Source organism: Spodoptera frugiperda, chromosome 25, assembly GCF_023101765.2.
Source record: "Spodoptera frugiperda isolate SF20-4 chromosome 25, AGI-APGP_CSIRO_Sfru_2.0, whole genome shotgun sequence".
Lineage (NCBI taxonomy): Eukaryota > Metazoa > Arthropoda > Insecta > Lepidoptera > Noctuidae > Spodoptera > Spodoptera frugiperda.
In genome coordinates, this window is record NC_064236.1 from 17,377,845 (window position 1) to 17,395,264 (window position 17,420).

Consider the following 17,420-nt stretch of genomic DNA (forward strand, 5'->3'; position numbering starts at 1 on the left):
TATTTTTTGTTCTGTTACAGATATCTTTTATGGCCGACGGTAAACAGTGGTCAGAAGAAGATTATATTCCGGAGATTGCCCAGAAAAGCGCCGTGTGGGGATCTTCAGATTTTTTTTCATCCGACCAATCGGCCACAGTAAATTACACAGATTCGGACGATCTCAGCTATCAGTATGTACCTACTTAAATTTATATCTCGACACCAGCAATTTATACTACGCTAACTCAAAAAAGCGTACTTTACAGTAGGAGCGTTTAAAGGGAAAAACGTCATAACTTTTACATTAATTAAGATACTTTTTTGAAATTTGGTATGCTTAATATTTTATTTATTCATTGTAATATCTGATATTTATATTTTCTTAATTATTTCTATTTTTTTATTTAGCGCAAGTTAGCCGTATATAAACGCAATTCATCAAAAAAATGTTACATCTTATACACGTCTAACTAATGTTAGCGTAGTGTAGTACGGGAGGTCGTAATGCATGATCAATCATCTGATGCATATTTCAATATTTTTATAAAGAACATGTACTTACTTACAAAAAGAATAGTCAACGTACCATTAATAAACTAATTTATATCGACGTTAACACATAAGTATAATATACTATGTAAAAGTCGCTAAGTAGTTCATTTTACAAACGAACAAGTATACACACGAACGCACTAAACTACGCTAACTATGAGTTAGTGCAGTGTTGCACGGATTTTGACCAAAGTGATCCCCGCGCACACTCCGCTAATAATAGTTGGCGTAATATAAATCGAGTGATTTCAAAAAGTACCTTTACTTAGCGTTTTATAAGATTTGTAACTTTCTTATTTTTGCGTTTTATAAGATTTGTAACTTTCTTATTTTTGCATATTTCTTCTCATTTTTATGACGTATGTAAAAACACATTTTAAGCAACTTGGCATAAAAAAACGTTTTTACCAAATTTCGAGTTAGCGTAGTATAAATTGCTGGTGTCGATCTATATAAAAATATATTTGTTATTCACAAACCGAGTACAGTATGTACTCAAAACTAAGCATAGTGCAAGCTTACTAACTAATCTGCTAATCACAGAGATAGTCTGAAGTAACATGACAATGACACGCTAATTAAGTGCTTGGAATTGTTTTTTTTTTATTTATAATACAGTTTTAAAGTGTTACAGTTTAGCTCGCCAAACTTCTCAGTTTGATGGCGAGAATCGCTCGTTTTATTATCTACACAAACTTAACATACTTATTACAAGAACTTATGATTAACTTAAATTGAACATATTCATTAGTGGTTTATTGTAATTGTCTGCTGCTGTCCCTGTCACACTTTATATGACAGAACATACAACAGACATGATATCACAGTCACACACACACAGAACTCACCGCCCACCACTGCCCGACGGCAAACCATCCTTCAGGAGTACATCCTTTAGCTTAGATTTTAGGACACCCTTAGTTAATATAGGGCTAACTTTTAACAAATTTATCTATTTAATAATACGTGATGCAAAAACTTTGGACCCCTTTAACGCCTTCAAAGTCCTTCTGTATGTGTGTTTGGACACTAAAACAATCAAAAGCACATACATTTATGAAATAATTAGTTTAAAAAAATGTATTTATTTTTTCATATTTATTTATAAAATCTGCCTACACTTTCATGACATTATTGTCCCAATTCGACAGTGAGGCTTAACCTTGTGTACATGTCACCGGAAAATAACAAGATCCGTAAGTTTATAAATTTACTAGGAAGTTAATAAACTTTCGTAGGATTCTAAACGGGAGATAAATTGTAATATTTTACGTCCACATTTTCGTAAATTGATAAACTTACTGAACTCAGTCGTAAAATAATAAGTAAGCAGTAACCAAACGCTCGCCGGGTCGACTCGACCGCATAGTGAATGTTCCTACGGTCGAGATGCACAATGAAATAATAGGTAGATTCAAATCTTCCCAAGTCGACCGCGCGGTCGAGTTTAATGCGGCCGAGTTGACGAATAAGTCCTGCTAAAGCATTGATTCCTATTTCACCCAACTTGTAAAGTTTGATTGAACATTGATTTTAAATGCAAATATCTATATATTAATACGTGATGCAAAAACTTTCGGAACATTTTTACAAAAATTGCGCGGACGTAGGAGCATAAAATTTGGTACACTTATAGTTTATGTGTAGGAGAAGTGAAAAATGCTAATATTTTTCAAAAATAATACTTATAAAGTACATTAAATCAATAAATAAAACATTACACACACTACCATGCATAGCATCGTATTTGACAAAATGTCAAAATTGACAGACATTGCGATGATATTCTCACGTCTCATATGAAAAGAGGTTTCTCATTGAAGGAGGTTTGGTTATTCATGATGCGCCGGAATATATTAATTTGAATTTCACAAAACTAATAGCAATTTGTTAAATAAAAATTATCCTTGAACGTATGGAAAGTGGTATTGTAAATTAAATCGAATATGGTCGAATTTCGACCACTAGGCGACCACTAGTATAGGTAATTACGTAATTATAATTTTACCTGTCAGTAATATTTTCACTGCATATTTTAATGCAGGATTCTTGTAATGGTTCCCACCTACGTAACGAATTCCAAGTAAAATTCTCTAATATTCTATAAGTGGTATATATTCATACCAGACTTATTGGAATTCAGTCTAGACACTGACGGGGGCGTACAAACTAAATGTTATAATAATCAACAATTTTCCAATCTTCTAATGCGAATTAAATGAAATCGATATGACAACATTGACATCTACATCGGCGTAACATTTTTGTATGTACGTTATAAAATAATGTTATAATTTAATATTCAAAACATTACAAGCTAATTGCTGTCTTGGAGCTGTGCCATTAAAGTGTGATATGTCCTAAAGTCAGCTCTTACAATATCCATGGGAGAAGAGACAAATGTATTGTACTGTGCTGTCATCACATGGTACAAGTCGGAATACTCTTAATAATTAGGTCTACCTGGAATCGTCCAAGACCCTTTGTTACCAGCTGTAGATAGACGCATGTCCATACAATATCCGGACTCTAGTTACATGGTCACAATTGATGACCGAACATATGTTGGAAACTGAGCCGATGATTGCGCCCATAGATATTAGGAGCTGCCTGTATCCGGCCACACCAGCCTCAATTTTAATTAATTGATTGCATGCATTGTCCATCCAGTTATTGTACATCGTTATTTGTATTATCATCGCTATTTTGCGCTTCTTTTTGCTATTATTTTAATAGTGGTTAGTATCAAGCCTCCGGGCTATCTCACATTATTGTGTTCACTACACACTACCTATATTTACACTTGTTTCAGTGCCCTAGATATAAAAAGTAGCCGATTCCAGATCATAATCTATCCCTGTTCCAAATTTCATCCTGATATCTTCAGCCGCTTTAAAGTGATTGAGTAACAAACATACACACAAACTTGCAATCCATTTATAAATTTTATAATATTAGTAAGAAATTCTAAATAAAATACATGTTACATACAGCTTCGCCTACTAATTGGTGAAAATAGATGTTATTTGTTGTAGTTTTGCGGTACCCAATAACGACAACTTTTAATTTGTTAACAGGTGGTCTGCGTCCCCCAAGAATTCTCCGACGATGCCCATGAGCCCTAGCCATGAGAACACGATGGACAACCCCTTAGCATCGCTTGCATCTGTGAGTATAAAATCGTAATAGATAATGCTAATTTAAACGAAGCTTAAACTTTCACTTATTGAAGTTAATTTTCCTGTGATTATCATTTACATCCAGTATTGCATCGTTATATAGAGAATATTGGATCTATACATTATATACTATATTCCTGTATCCTTATTACAGGAACGAAAAGTAAACATGACGTGTGTCTCGGAAAATTTATGATTATCTGAAAAAAAAAAGGATTTTAGAATATTGCATCGCTAACGTGAATGTCTTTCTATTTGAACCGTTCGTTAATTAATTTGCGTACATAATATGTTGTTCATCGTCCTGTGTATTGACTATGGTTATAACGCGAATGTGCAAGTGTCAAAACAGGTATGAGGGAATCATGTTGTTTGTTATGCCAAAGGAGTTACATAGATGTGTGTCTGTTTTTTATGATATAGAATCGTAAACCAGCTGATATGGCTTTAGTCTGCTAATACAACAGTTTAAAAATTGTTTAAAATTATTAATCAGTCTCATAATCAAAATCACACAAACAAAACTTGACAAAATCTGTAATTATAAAATCAATGCTATACAATTTTGAAACTGTTGTATTAACAGATTTAAGCCCCTGATGGTAAACAATCAAAGCATTTGTTTCAGGCAAGTTTTTATAATATTTTGCTTCTCCTAGGTTTATTCGTGGCCCATTCCATGTTTTTTGTTCTTAGTTTTTGCCTAGGCTTTTGACCTTAGAGCTAAATCTATACGCGGAAATATCGCGTGCACATTTCATGAATTTGTGATGGAACCAATATTTGTAGTCTGTTCTATTGATGTTTGTACTTAGGGGTTGTATAAGATGCTAGTTTAGAGTTGGAGATAAATTGTCTTTTTTAAGGTAGTTAGAGAAAGTTTTAGAAATTCATAGTTTCCTTGCATTGTAGGCATATGTTTACTGTATTTACTAAAACAATAAGAAGCTTTTATTTATTTTTTTAACTTGAAATCGCAAGAATATAGCAGGTACCTATGTGATTTCGCGGGAAATTATTATTAGGATAAAGATAGGATCAGTTGATATATTATGACATGTTACAAAAGTATACTTTTTAATCAAGGGCAAGTTCGGACGGTCGCGCCGTCGTCGTAATGAAGACAAAGAATGTTTCTTGGCGCGGAAAAAGAAATCTTACGGGCGATCATTAAAGATCGTATGTACCCTAGTTTATAAGGTTTATAGCATTCTCATGACCATGTCGTATGTTGCACGACCTTCTGAACTTACCTTAATGCTTTGAAACTATCATAATTTCCTTCTCAAACTCAGGCCTTTTTTTCTTTTGAAATCCGTTCATAAACGGACCGAACGGATGTTCCTTTGAACAAAATTTTTCTCATCATGGTAGCTCATGTGATCTACTGAAATCTCTATTCCACATTATCATTATAGTGTACCTTTCTAACATCTCCCACAAAAGACGAGAGACGATAACGAGATGAAAGCAATTACTTTTTTGACAATTTGTATACCTATATTTAACTTACGTATGTCTTTCATCTGTTTATAACAATCAGTGCCAATGGGAGGGGAGGAGACGCTAGTTTTTGTAAGTGACGATAGTTTTCTCTTTACACTTGTGGTATATTCTAGATAAAAAAATACTTTTTTCATTTTTGTCACAAATCAAATTTTGTATGATAGTTCCTTAGATGTGTCTGAATAAAAAAAAAATGCTATTTTGGGTCCCTTGTTATATGTAGTCACGCACATAAAGATAACGTTTTTCTGATAGTATTTATACATATCTATACATATAATAAAATCGTAGAAAAGTGCTGTCTGTACATTGAAAATAAAAATAAAAAAAATAGCTGGGGTTATTGTTATGTCGATGTCGAACCCAAAAATGTAATTAACTTTTTTTTTGTCTGTTTGTCTGTTTGTCTGTTTGTCTGTTTGTCTGTTTGTCTGTTCGTCTGTGCGCGCTAATCTCAGAAACGGCTGATCCGAGTTGGATGCGGTTTTCACGAATATATTATGGGATGCTTAAATTTACATTTAGTGTTTGTTTCATGTCAATCGGTTCATAAATAAAAAAGTTATGTCAAATTAAAGAATCACGTCGAACATTCTATGCTTATACCATTAGTCTCCGCAACTATTTGACGGATTTGGTTGAAATTTGGTACAGATATAGTTTAGAACCTTAGAAAGGACATAGATATATTTTTATTTCAAAAATCAAAAAATAAAAATAAGAAATAAATTATTTATAAATAATTCTATGTCGATCGTTACACGACTTCGGTTCATGTTATTGTTTTAATTTATCGAAAAAAAGTAAATAAATAGTAAAAAGGTATGAAAAAAATAATATCAATATAATAAAACATTTAGTACAAAGAAAATGCTCTAACGGAGTATAGATAATTCTATGTCGATCGTTACACGACTTCGGTTCATGTTATTGTTTTAATTCATCGAAAAAAGTAAATAAATAGTAAAAAGGTATGAAAAAAATAATATCAATATAATTAAACTTTTAGTACAAAGAAAATGCCCGAACGGAGTATAAATAAATAATCCAAGTTGTCTTTATCCTCGATAGATGGCGTTGGGATCGAAATAGATCGCGCTATGGTTTCGTTACATTCATTTGGTTGGGTATCGGCCGAGCGCTTCGGTACTATCGTAGAAAAAGTGTATTATCAGTCGTATGATTATTTGTCTGTAGTGGTCCTGCTGTTTCGTATATTCTAAATTGGTTTCGTTGTATTTGTCAATTAATAAGTTTATTTGTTGGGTTTTCCTGGTTTTTTGGTTAAACTATTAAACGTAGGTTTAGTTTGATATCGATTATTAGTAGTTACTGTAGTTAGTTTTTTTAATAAAATTGTAAGTCTAATTTATAAATTAATTAGATTAGATTTAAGTCGTTTCTTTTAAATTATTTAGTTTAAGCTTGGTTATTATAGCATAGAGGATAGGTTGTAATATAGTTTCTTTTTTAATTGTTATAAATTCGTAATTCGTAGCTTTCTTTAGTTTTAAGTTAGTTTAAGTCCGTTTTTAAACTATTTTTTCAATGCCCTAAGTGAGTATACATCTATTAAATTCAAACGCAGAGCTCATTATGTTGATTTTTGAAGAGTTCCCTGGAATATCTTCCACATCTCATTTTTGAAGAGATCCCGCGAGATCGGGAACTATGTGGTTAAAACCAAAAATTTGCCGGAAGTCACTATTCCACGCGAACGAAGTCGCGGGCAAAAGCTAGTAGGTAATAAACCTGTAGAAGGGTCAATTCTGTACATTGAAAATATTGAAAAAATAAATTGCAGAAGGTGTTACTCGATCGATACCAAACCCAAATATGTGATTTTTTGTCTGTCTGTCTATATGTTCAGGCATCACGTGAAAGGTAACGGTTCGATTTCAATGAAACTTGGTATAATTATACTTACCTTATTATCCTGGGCATAAAATAGGATAGGTACTTTTTATCCTGGAAAAATACATAGAAAAAGAATCTTAATTTTTCAGTTTTATCTATAGACGTTGTTCTGTAGAACCGCGAACACACGAGAAATCTTGATGTTCATATTCCGGACGAGCTCACTAACAATGTCGCATTGTCACGATCACTTTTTTATTTTTGCAAACTTTTCGTCACTGTCGGTATTCATTTACTGCTACATGGTAACGCGAATTCAACAGCAGTAGTTCAATAGAGGGACCTCCTTAATTATTATGGGCCTAGTCGTATTTGGGTCTAATAGATATTTATAAGATGTCATTGTCAGAATTACTCAAAATGGGGAAATACACCCACGCGAAGACCGACATCCGCGGATGGAGACCCGAGCGGAAGCTAGTTAGATATAATTCCTAAAATAGATGGTTATTCTATTTCTTACAAATATGGACAGTTGAAGCTAGTAGTACCTACTACTGTTACTGACAGTCAGTAAAATGAGCGTCAGTCGCGGCGCGTGCAGCTATGAAATGAAATACAGCATGTCAAAGTCAATATTTATGAAAAAAAAAATATCACTGTCAAATATTGATTTTACAATTTACATTTTTATGTACAAATATGGACAGATGAAGCTAGTAGTACCTACGTTCATTTTACTGACTGTCAGACATTATTCTTTAACTGCAACTCATACAATAATAAACGTCCTAAAAATCGCGGTCCCTCCCCTTTTACAACTGATAGTAACGTCATGTTTGATTTCAATTTTGTCAAGAATTTGTGTGTTGTTTAATATACTTACGTATATTAGGTACCGTAAGGTCATCGTACGCGTCAGTTCAACCAGATTAATAATTATTTCTCGTGAACTCCTTTACCTGTAGTTCATAGTAATAAGTAGTAGGATCTAAATGTAGAACTTCAATTTAATTACTGACCGAAAGTGCGCCCGCGGTTCTGGCATGCGGTTTGGTGGTACATACACTGCAGTCTGTAGCATTTCACTACCTCTGTAGTCTATTAATATTTCATTAATAATAATAATTTCGCCACTACTTGAAGAATGCATAAAGTTCATCGTCCATTACTAAGCTCTTAGGAAAGTAAGGCACCTTGCTGGAATGCGATTTCGTCATCTCATGAACATTTTTGATTACAACAGTCATCAAACCAAGATACAGTATTTTACTTGTAGGTTAACACTCTGATAACTATTATTCGAACTAAAATTTAAGACAACCTTATAGCAACGAATTAATTAAATCTACGAGCTATGTTAATCCTTATCACTGCCCGTGTGTGCACAAAGCCTCTGCTAAGTTTGTCCATGATCATCTGCTTTCAAGTTTGCTCTATCAATTTAACCTTGATAGAAAACTCCCTTGTATCGTAAATGGTACATTGCTTTGCATAAAATATCAGCACGATCGTGTATATAAAGGCTTGCACAATGAATAATCTTCGTCTGTGTGACGATTTGCATGTGCACCTGATGCACTTTGTCAGCTATTTTTAGCCCCTCGTTCCACGTTTTCCAGGGATGGTCCCTATTTACTTCATCTGTCAGCAAAGCCGCTCGCACCGCTACTGAGAGCGCCGTGCGTTACGGAAGCATCGCATCGCAGAAAGTGACAGAGATGGCTTCTACCGTAACCGAAAGGGTGAGACATTTGGATTTACATTGCCAGTCCCAACTATTGTGGACTCACTTTCATGACTGCAATGAGGCTTTTTTATTCACACTACGTGAATAAAAACTAAGCGATTGAAGAGTCGCCAACAAGGGAGAATTTCTGCTACGACAATACGCATTCAGCTCTGGAGCTGTAAACGTATTTGAAAATATCGTGTTTCTGGAAATTCAACTATGATCAGGTGCAGTATCGCTTCTGGAAAAACAATTTCCAATTCTGATAAGCTATTAATATTTATTCTTTTGACTTGACTACCTTGTTGGTTCAGTGGTTTGTGTACAACCCCAGCCATGAGGTTTGGGGTTCGATCCCCGGGTCAGTCAAAAAGGAATTGGTTAATCCATAACAAAATTTACGTCCAGAAGACCGAAGCCGAAAAAGTTGGCGTTATTTGAAATCAGGTAAAGGTCCTGTGTGATCTTCTCTTCGACCTTTTGGGATTATTATTCCTTTAGATCTTGAGACTCGGGAACACAGGTTGGACCTACATTTGGACACAGATATTTGTGCACCTATTATGTCTGCAGTTGGCTAGTTTTGACTGGCCGTTTAACAAACTAACAATATGTACTTCTACTAACATCCTACAAACCAAAGAGTATACGATAACACCTACAGCTTTACTAACACATTAAAACTTGAGTGTTTGTTTGTGTACTTTTTAGTACGCCCTTTCGAAGTAATTTGAAAAATTCTGGTGGTATCTGAGGGCTTAGTACGAGTTTGTTTTACGTTTAACGAGATCGAATCAAAAGCGCGTTTGACACGATTGGTTGGTTCATTGGCGTTCAACGTGCACTCGTTTCGTTTTCGTTCAACGTAAAGCAAACTCGTAGGTACTAAGGGTACTGATAGTCCTATAGTTGTTCTGTAACAGTTAAAAAAGCAGCAGGAACTCGCGGAATAAAAATGCTATTCTGATTTTTTATTTGGTAAGTTGCAATATCTCTTCTTCGGTTGAGAACGGGATTTTTCTCGTTGCTGGGTGATATTTTTCGAAGTTTCGAGAGATTGACGTTACTTAGGTAAGAGTTTGTATAACTAAACACAGTCGTCTTACGGCCAATTCCAATAACCTACCTATCGGTACATTTGCCTACTAGAGATAGAATTTTGACACATTTTGTATGGAGCTTATGTCAAAATACTATCTCCAGTAAAGCAAATCTACCGATAGATAGGTTATTGGAATTGGCCGTTAGTAAGTCTTAGCTGCCCGGATATTTGAGACGCTTCTCATGCATGAGACCTACCAACGGCAAGTACCAATGTGACTCTTTCCGAGTAACATATGAAGCCGCGGATTGCTTTGCGGCTCGAAGAGTAGAAGCAGGAGTAGGAACGGGGTGGTTTTAGTCAGTAAGCGTCCGACACGCTCTCGCCTCACCCAAGGTAGGAGAAGAAATTGGACGATTTTACCACCTCAAAAAAAATGTATGTCTTAGCTGAGAGAGACAAACGCTAACGTAAGTTAACTTTTATTTGTTCTATTTCGTGTGGGAATCGACAACGCAGGCAGATCTCACTATCATTGCGATAGTAGTGCCAAGTTTCGTTTGATTTGCACCCGAAAACGACGTTTCGGACCATACAACTATCGTGATCTAAAATAAAATTAAATGAAGATAAATAAATAGGATTGGTTTTGAAAATATAATAAAAATATTTTAAGTAATTTTATTACAAAAAGAAAATACTACTAAACGACGTTTTATTTTTAATTCTAAATATACCTATTTATTTATCTTCATTTTATTCGTTCATTTTATTTCAGGAAGGTTGTCCATTGTTCCGAAAACGTCGGTTGCGGCCGAAAATCAAACGAAACTTCGCATTCGAAACCATAGTAGACCTACTGCAATAAGCGTAGGGTTCTAAAAACTTTGACATCAGTCTGTACATCTCATACTAATTTCTGCTTATTTAACGAAACTACGAATTATTTAATGGTATTGTGGTAAGAAATCTGCAAAGTTTCGGATGAAACTTAGTTTTTCGTTGAATCAGAGTAGATCTGTTATCGTATAGACAAGTTTTTTTCTGAAGAGGGTAGACGTATGTCCAGCGGGAAAATGGTTGTCCTGTTTGTTTGCTTGTACTAATATTCACTAACCAGTCGGCCGTCTGGGTGAAAGTGGACAATATATTTGCTAAATACATTTTTACATGTGTCATCGACAGGTAAACAACCGCTCCGGTTGGAGTACTTTGTCGGGAGCCACCGAGCAACGCAGGGCTTCGGAAGTGACCGGCTCATACCAGACTGGTTACGGTGCTATGAAGACGTCGACCTCGGAGCCCCATGCGTCTTGGTATGTATAAAACTTTTATACTGCAGGCACACTGCTTCCAGCTTAACAAGTTTCTGAGTGTCTGGGATAAATTGACGCTCTTCTGTTCATTTAAACTGAAATTTTACCTGAAACATTTAAAGTTTTATATAAGTATTTTTTAAAATGATTTTGAAAACTAATTACAGTTTTTTTCTATATTACCCAAGATTTGAAATCAAGAATCATAAGTGTCTGAAAAAGAAAACACTGACATAAGAGACTCAAACTTATTTATTTGCATGTGACATGATGGAATAATTCTAAAAAAGTCTAAAAATGCAAGGACACATTAAAATAAAAACTTAAATAAGTAATAAATAAATATGTACAACTTACTATAAATATGTACAACTTACTATGACCTAAAACTAAAATAAAGAAATATAAATTAAAATTTACAATTTCAACAACGTGCATGAAAATGTTCGTTATTGGAAATAGTCTTCAATTCCAGTACAGATAAGGTTCAAAGCTTGTAAGATGATGCGTTCATTAGAGGTCTGTCAGCTGCGTTGCTGTTCCAATTGGTGCTGGTGGCTTGTTTGCTTGCTGCTGCTGGTTAGTTTGGGTCGTTCGTATTCTTTGCGGTTCCTTAACTTGTCCCTTATAACATTCCTTTCGTACATGTTTTTAACACATTTGCAGTAAACAAGCAGATTCCCAACCCTACGCCTGGTGGTGATGCTTTGGCCCATCGATCCATGGCGGAATAGGCTCTATGTAACACAGTACAAAATGAAATTTCCAGGAACGAACAGTTGCAACCGTGGAAAGAGTCGGTTGCAGCCAGAAACAACATGGACACCCGCGATCTATCGCAAGTGGGCGTGTCCAGTCCACCGCCGGACATAAAGAACCTCACCATAAAAAAGAAGAATGCATCAGATGAGGATTCTTGGGATTGGCTTAACAACTAAGCTGCCAAGGTATACACCGCGCTAGAACATCATGCCTGAATGTGGGTGGAGGTTACATGTCCCCATCGCAGTACTAACCCGACTAGAATCACTTCACGATCGCCATCCATTCTTACCTCGAGTGGGTCTCCCTATGCTCTCGTAGCTGTCCATATATAACAAAGTAACATGTATATAATATATCCATAAAATATACGAGTATTTACTATATTATGTATGTATATACAAGCCCTGCAATGTTTCCATATATTGGTCGTTGGTATTTGGTATTTTGGGATTGTTTTCACTAGTCGTCAGATTAACTCTATGTAGTTTGGTGTTGGTCTGTGTGACTTGACTTTCAAGGCCTATTTCTCAATAGGCCTTCTTCATTATTAGAGACTTCCTGATACTAACAGTTTCTTGATTTTTCCTTCAAAGCTGTGTAATGCTTTGTTTACTAATCAATTTGGGTTGGAGGAGGCATTCTGTAGCTAGGCGGTATAACGTTCTGTGAATAAGATTTAACTTTTGTAAAGAGGTCATTTGGCCTGCGTACTATTCTTAGTATTAGTATATGATTTGTCACACACATATACGGTTAGTTTAAAGATATTTCACGTGGAATGACTCGTAAACGAAACGAACAAATTTATTCAAAATTTAAATGATTATATTCCTGCATAATTTGCAGATGCCTTTTACACCATTGAACTTCTTGAAAGTTTCATGTTTTAAATTATTTATTTTTTTTACCTATAAATAATATTTTCTTTTTCTTCTTGTCAGAAGAATATATTACTATGATTTATAGTTTTGATTGACATAAACTAGTACTTGTGCTTAAAATTAATATTTTCTCCTTTTTTCCTCCTCATTATTAGGTGCGCCAATCAAGACTTTTAATTTGATTAAATAAATTGGCGAATATGCTATACTCCTAGTGCAATGATGTTTATGCATATTTGATTTACCCTGGAATTTACCCTGTAATAATGCTAAACCAGCAATACAATCAGGGGAAATGCCTAGGAAAAAATTGGACATCATACCTACTTTAAATATAGTTTGAGATTGTTCAATGAAGAATAACTTTACCTTACCTTATCTTACCTTACCTTAAACTCTTTCAAGGAAGAAGGACCTTTGTCTCATTGGCACTAAAACTGGACAAAAACTGTCCAAGGTTGCAAAAACCTTCAGTTCGTTTCCGTTGCGAGTAATTTCTATTGAAATAACACAAAAATGGAAAATTGTACTAACTTTTGGGCAGAAACTAGATATTTTATAATATTTTTGTATCCAATGTTTATATAAATCGATAGCCATAATATATGTAATATATTGTAAGTATTATATAATATTTTTGATATTATATTGCAATAAATCATTATTATTATAATATTTTATGTAATGTTTCATATATTGTCCCTAAAAACTAGTTTTGTTATAGAAAATGACTAATCGTCATGCAAAGGAATCAGTTAATATTATTTATTCCTAAGTAGTCATAAAAAGAACATAATATATATGATCGGCTGCCGCGCATTGTGTAGCGGGTCCAATACCCGCACGGAGCAACTCTGTGTGAGCCACAAATTCTTGTGTGGTCTGGGGGTCAAGTTTATGTGAACTTGTATATTATATTCATTCGTACCCATGACACATCCGAAAATTCTACTGTGAAATACCACATAAATGATTCTAAGGTTTAAAAAGATTAACACTTACAGGTTCAAAATTCAAATAATTACCAATTATCTGATTCCTATACACTGAGACCATTACAATGAGTCCAAACATGACACATCTGCTATAAATCCCTCGGTTTGCACCACGGGTTTAAGGTGAACGTGACGTGACCAATTTTTCGTTGCTTCTTTCTATTTAAAACATATGACAAACTTTTCAATAAATTTAATGAATGTGGTATTTTAGTAACATTTTCTATAACAAAACTAGTAAATTCTCAGCTGTATAATGCCTAATATTCATATTGAGGTAAGTAGCCAAGTCCCAATTTTAAGTTACAGCCCCATAGTAATGTTGGTCGCTTGCCTCAAATAACAACGTTACATCCATTAGAATATTAACATCCAAAATAACCTAATGTTAAAGTCCAGATTTTATAATAAACCCAATTTATAGCTAAGTTAAACAATTTTAATTTTAATTATTTAGTAGTTGTGGTCATCAAAATCATAGTCATAACATAACTTAGTTATCAACAGCGCTTGCAAAACACTAGGCTATTTAAATCATACATTTATTTTATCTTAGAAAAATGTTATTATAGAGCGTCATTTCAATTGAATTTTGCTGTGCAAGATACTAAATATTATTTACCAATAAAAGGGGGATTACTAATTTGAAAGCAAATCCAGCCTGTGTATTCTTACACAAAGTATAATAATTGAAAATTGTTTAACTGAGCTCAAAATTGGGTTTATTATAATTGAGAGGTGGAGGTATTAATGCCATACTTATATGTGTGAATACTATTTGCTAACAATCCAGATATTGGTGATACATAGTTAAAGTTATGACCAAAGCCAATCTCTGTTTGATTCGCAGATAACCGTTTCGTATATACGGTATATGTAAATTGTTGTCATCATGAATAATATAGGTTTGGTATGGCAGGTGATCAATCTCTCTCTCTCTCTTTTTTTTCTCTCTCTCTCTCTCTTTTTTTTCTCTCTCTCTCTTCTCTCTCGCTCGCTCTCTCTATCTCTTTTGCTCTCTCTCGCCCTCTCTCTCTCTCTCTCTCTCTTGCTGCTGTCTGGTCTCAGTTAAATATGTAGACCCTTGGTCTGCTTTTTCGACACCCTCGACAAGACTCAATGTAAGTTGCCAATATCTGGTAAACAATTATATTAATACTTAAGCATTTTTGCCTTAATAATAAGATTCATTATCGCACGTTAGGGTAGCTGTTTACGTTGCGTCATTTGACGATTGCATACATCCTTCACTAACAATAGACGGCCTACAAATGACAAACGTTTGCCACGAAGCGGCAGCGTTACACAATTTTTGAAGAATGCGTGTATTCGTCAAGTGACGCAACGTAACAGTAAACCTTATTTATATATAACATATATTGCATTACAGATTGATAATATATTATCACACAATAGATTTTAGAACTTATAGTGACTTAGTATAATGTCTAGAATTGTTTTTGACATAATTTCAGGAACAAATTCTTTTGGTATAAGTTTGAGTGTAGATATCTATTAGGCGGGTAGCTATTTCCTGACTGCGTTTCATAAGAATTTAAATGGTTTTAGGCAAAACAAACCATAGAGGGCCAGTTTCAGTAACATATTAATTTATAATATCTATATTCCATTCGCGGAGCAATTCAAAAGAGGTTTATTTTGGCGTAGGGTACACTTTGTAATAAAAGTAGCATTATACGCATAATGTGCTTTGACATTTTTTTACATATAAACGAGAGTCTATGTATGTACAAAAACCTAAAAAAAATAAAGGCTGTACTGATCTGATAGTCCCCAGATCTGACACATTGACAGACTGATCTGGCACATTTATCATATAATTTTCTTGTTGCCTTTTATTGAGTAAAAATATTATGGACGTGTAAGGATAAGCGTTCCTGACACACCATATTTTTAAATGTTATAACTCAAGTTGTGTTTTATTTAGTTTAGATCTCACTTAACAATAAAATCAAAACCTAAGTTAAGATTATTTATTAAAACAGTTTCAACTTAAAAAAAATAAAGCATGTCACATTTGCGTCTATGAATCTCTTTTGTCTAATACAGAAGCGAATGGACAATAGATTCGGCTAGTAGAGAAAATTTTGGCATTGATTACATAGAAAATGTGTCAAAATTTAATCTCTAATAAGTTATTGTAACTGGCTGGAAATGTTTTGTTGATACATAGGTCAATGGGATTCAGATAGATAAAGTGGGTGTTATGTATTACATTATATGTACCTTCTATCAGATTTAAATAGATCAATGTAAGTACAGGCTATGCAAATGTAGTGGTACACGTGTTGTAAAAAATCTGTCAATAAGTTTCAACCTTATTATCTATTGATTAGAGTTGTAAATATAATATTTAAAATTGTCAGATGGGTTCGCTTGATGTCTTGGCGGATGTCTTGGCCGTAGCATTTATTTTGTTGTGTTTTTTTTTAAATGACATTTCTTTAGGGTAAGGTTATTGACATTTTAATATTTTTTCCTTCAATTTGCTAATGAATAGGTTAGATATATAGAAATGTAAATAAATAGATCATGAAAAGGTTTACTGCTGTACTCAGAAGCATTTGATTATGTTTACTTACACTATTCCTTAGTGATGATTTTGTTTTGAAAACAATTGCTAGGGACTGGGTTAAGTAACCATTAAAATGATACCATGTCTCTGAGTATGACAGTTAGTGTATTGTGTAAGACTTATTGTTATAATGTAACTAATAACAAGAAGTCTAATTTACTAACAATTTACTAACATCTTAGTTTATAATTGCTATTATAGTCTATTTACTTCTGCATTAGAAAAAAGAAGTACATAAAACTAGGTGCAAACAACATTAATTTTATTTTTAAATTAAATTTCCTATTTTCATAAATTATGATTTCATTATGACATGGAAAATTATTTATAACATTCATACAAATATAAAAACGACTTTGTCTACATTGTTTGACCCTCTCTTTCTTAGCAGGGTATTCATTATTAAACTTATCCCAAGTTTTAGATGCTGAAAGCATCATTTTGTGGATCATTTATTAATATAAATGTAATTAATAATAAGAATATATCACACAATTTTTAAGGTTTTAACATGTATATCTGTAAAGATTTACCCCTTCGAACATTTTACAGTTGGAAGTAAATATCTATATATAGAGGCGTCCAACATGCTAATGCTAATGTTCAAAGATTTCCATCCAGCTTTACCTATAGCGCCATGGTACTTATACGTTACTTTTATAAAAAATAATCCTAAAATAATATTTTTTTACTTCTGTCTAATGCTATTGTGAATAGACTATAAATAGCAAAACTTGTGTCAAGCTAGCGGCCCGCTCTGGCTCAGCATTCAATTAATTTAGCAAAACTTTCCGTTTACTGACAATAGCGAATATTGCGAATGTAACAAAAAATACTACATAATGTTACTATTTATTTTGTAGATATAGACTATATCTGATATCAAACTAATTTGTTCAAGGGGTAATAGTGAGGACACAATATTACCTACGTTGTATAGACGTAATAAATCTATGATGTACCTATAGCAATACAATGAGGCTACATGAGGCTACTGTTATATTTTTGTTATATGATA

General features: G+C 33.8%; 1 protein-coding gene across 4 annotated transcripts in view; it reads left to right on the top strand.

The window, feature by feature from the left end:
- The window catches only part of LOC118268666 (ADP-ribosylation factor GTPase-activating protein 1), a 112,050-nt gene that overhangs the window by 91,783 nt on the left and 2,847 nt on the right, over positions 1 to 17,420 (top strand). The window contains exons 4-9 of one of the 4 annotated variants that reach the window (XM_035583242.2): positions 21 to 172; positions 3,611 to 3,701; positions 4,799 to 4,891; positions 8,698 to 8,820; positions 11,035 to 11,165; positions 11,935 to 12,112. In XM_035583242.2, coding sequence (XP_035439135.1) covers positions 21 to 172; positions 3,611 to 3,701; positions 4,799 to 4,891; positions 8,698 to 8,820; positions 11,035 to 11,165; positions 11,935 to 12,103 — 759 coding nt within the window. In that variant the 3' untranslated portion in view covers positions 12,104 to 12,112. The remainder of the gene's footprint in view (positions 1 to 20; positions 173 to 3,610; positions 3,702 to 4,798; positions 4,892 to 8,697; positions 8,821 to 11,034; positions 11,166 to 11,934; positions 12,113 to 17,420) is intronic. The other 3 variants (XM_035583255.2, XM_035583250.2, XM_050704010.1) reach the window with 3 other exon arrangements.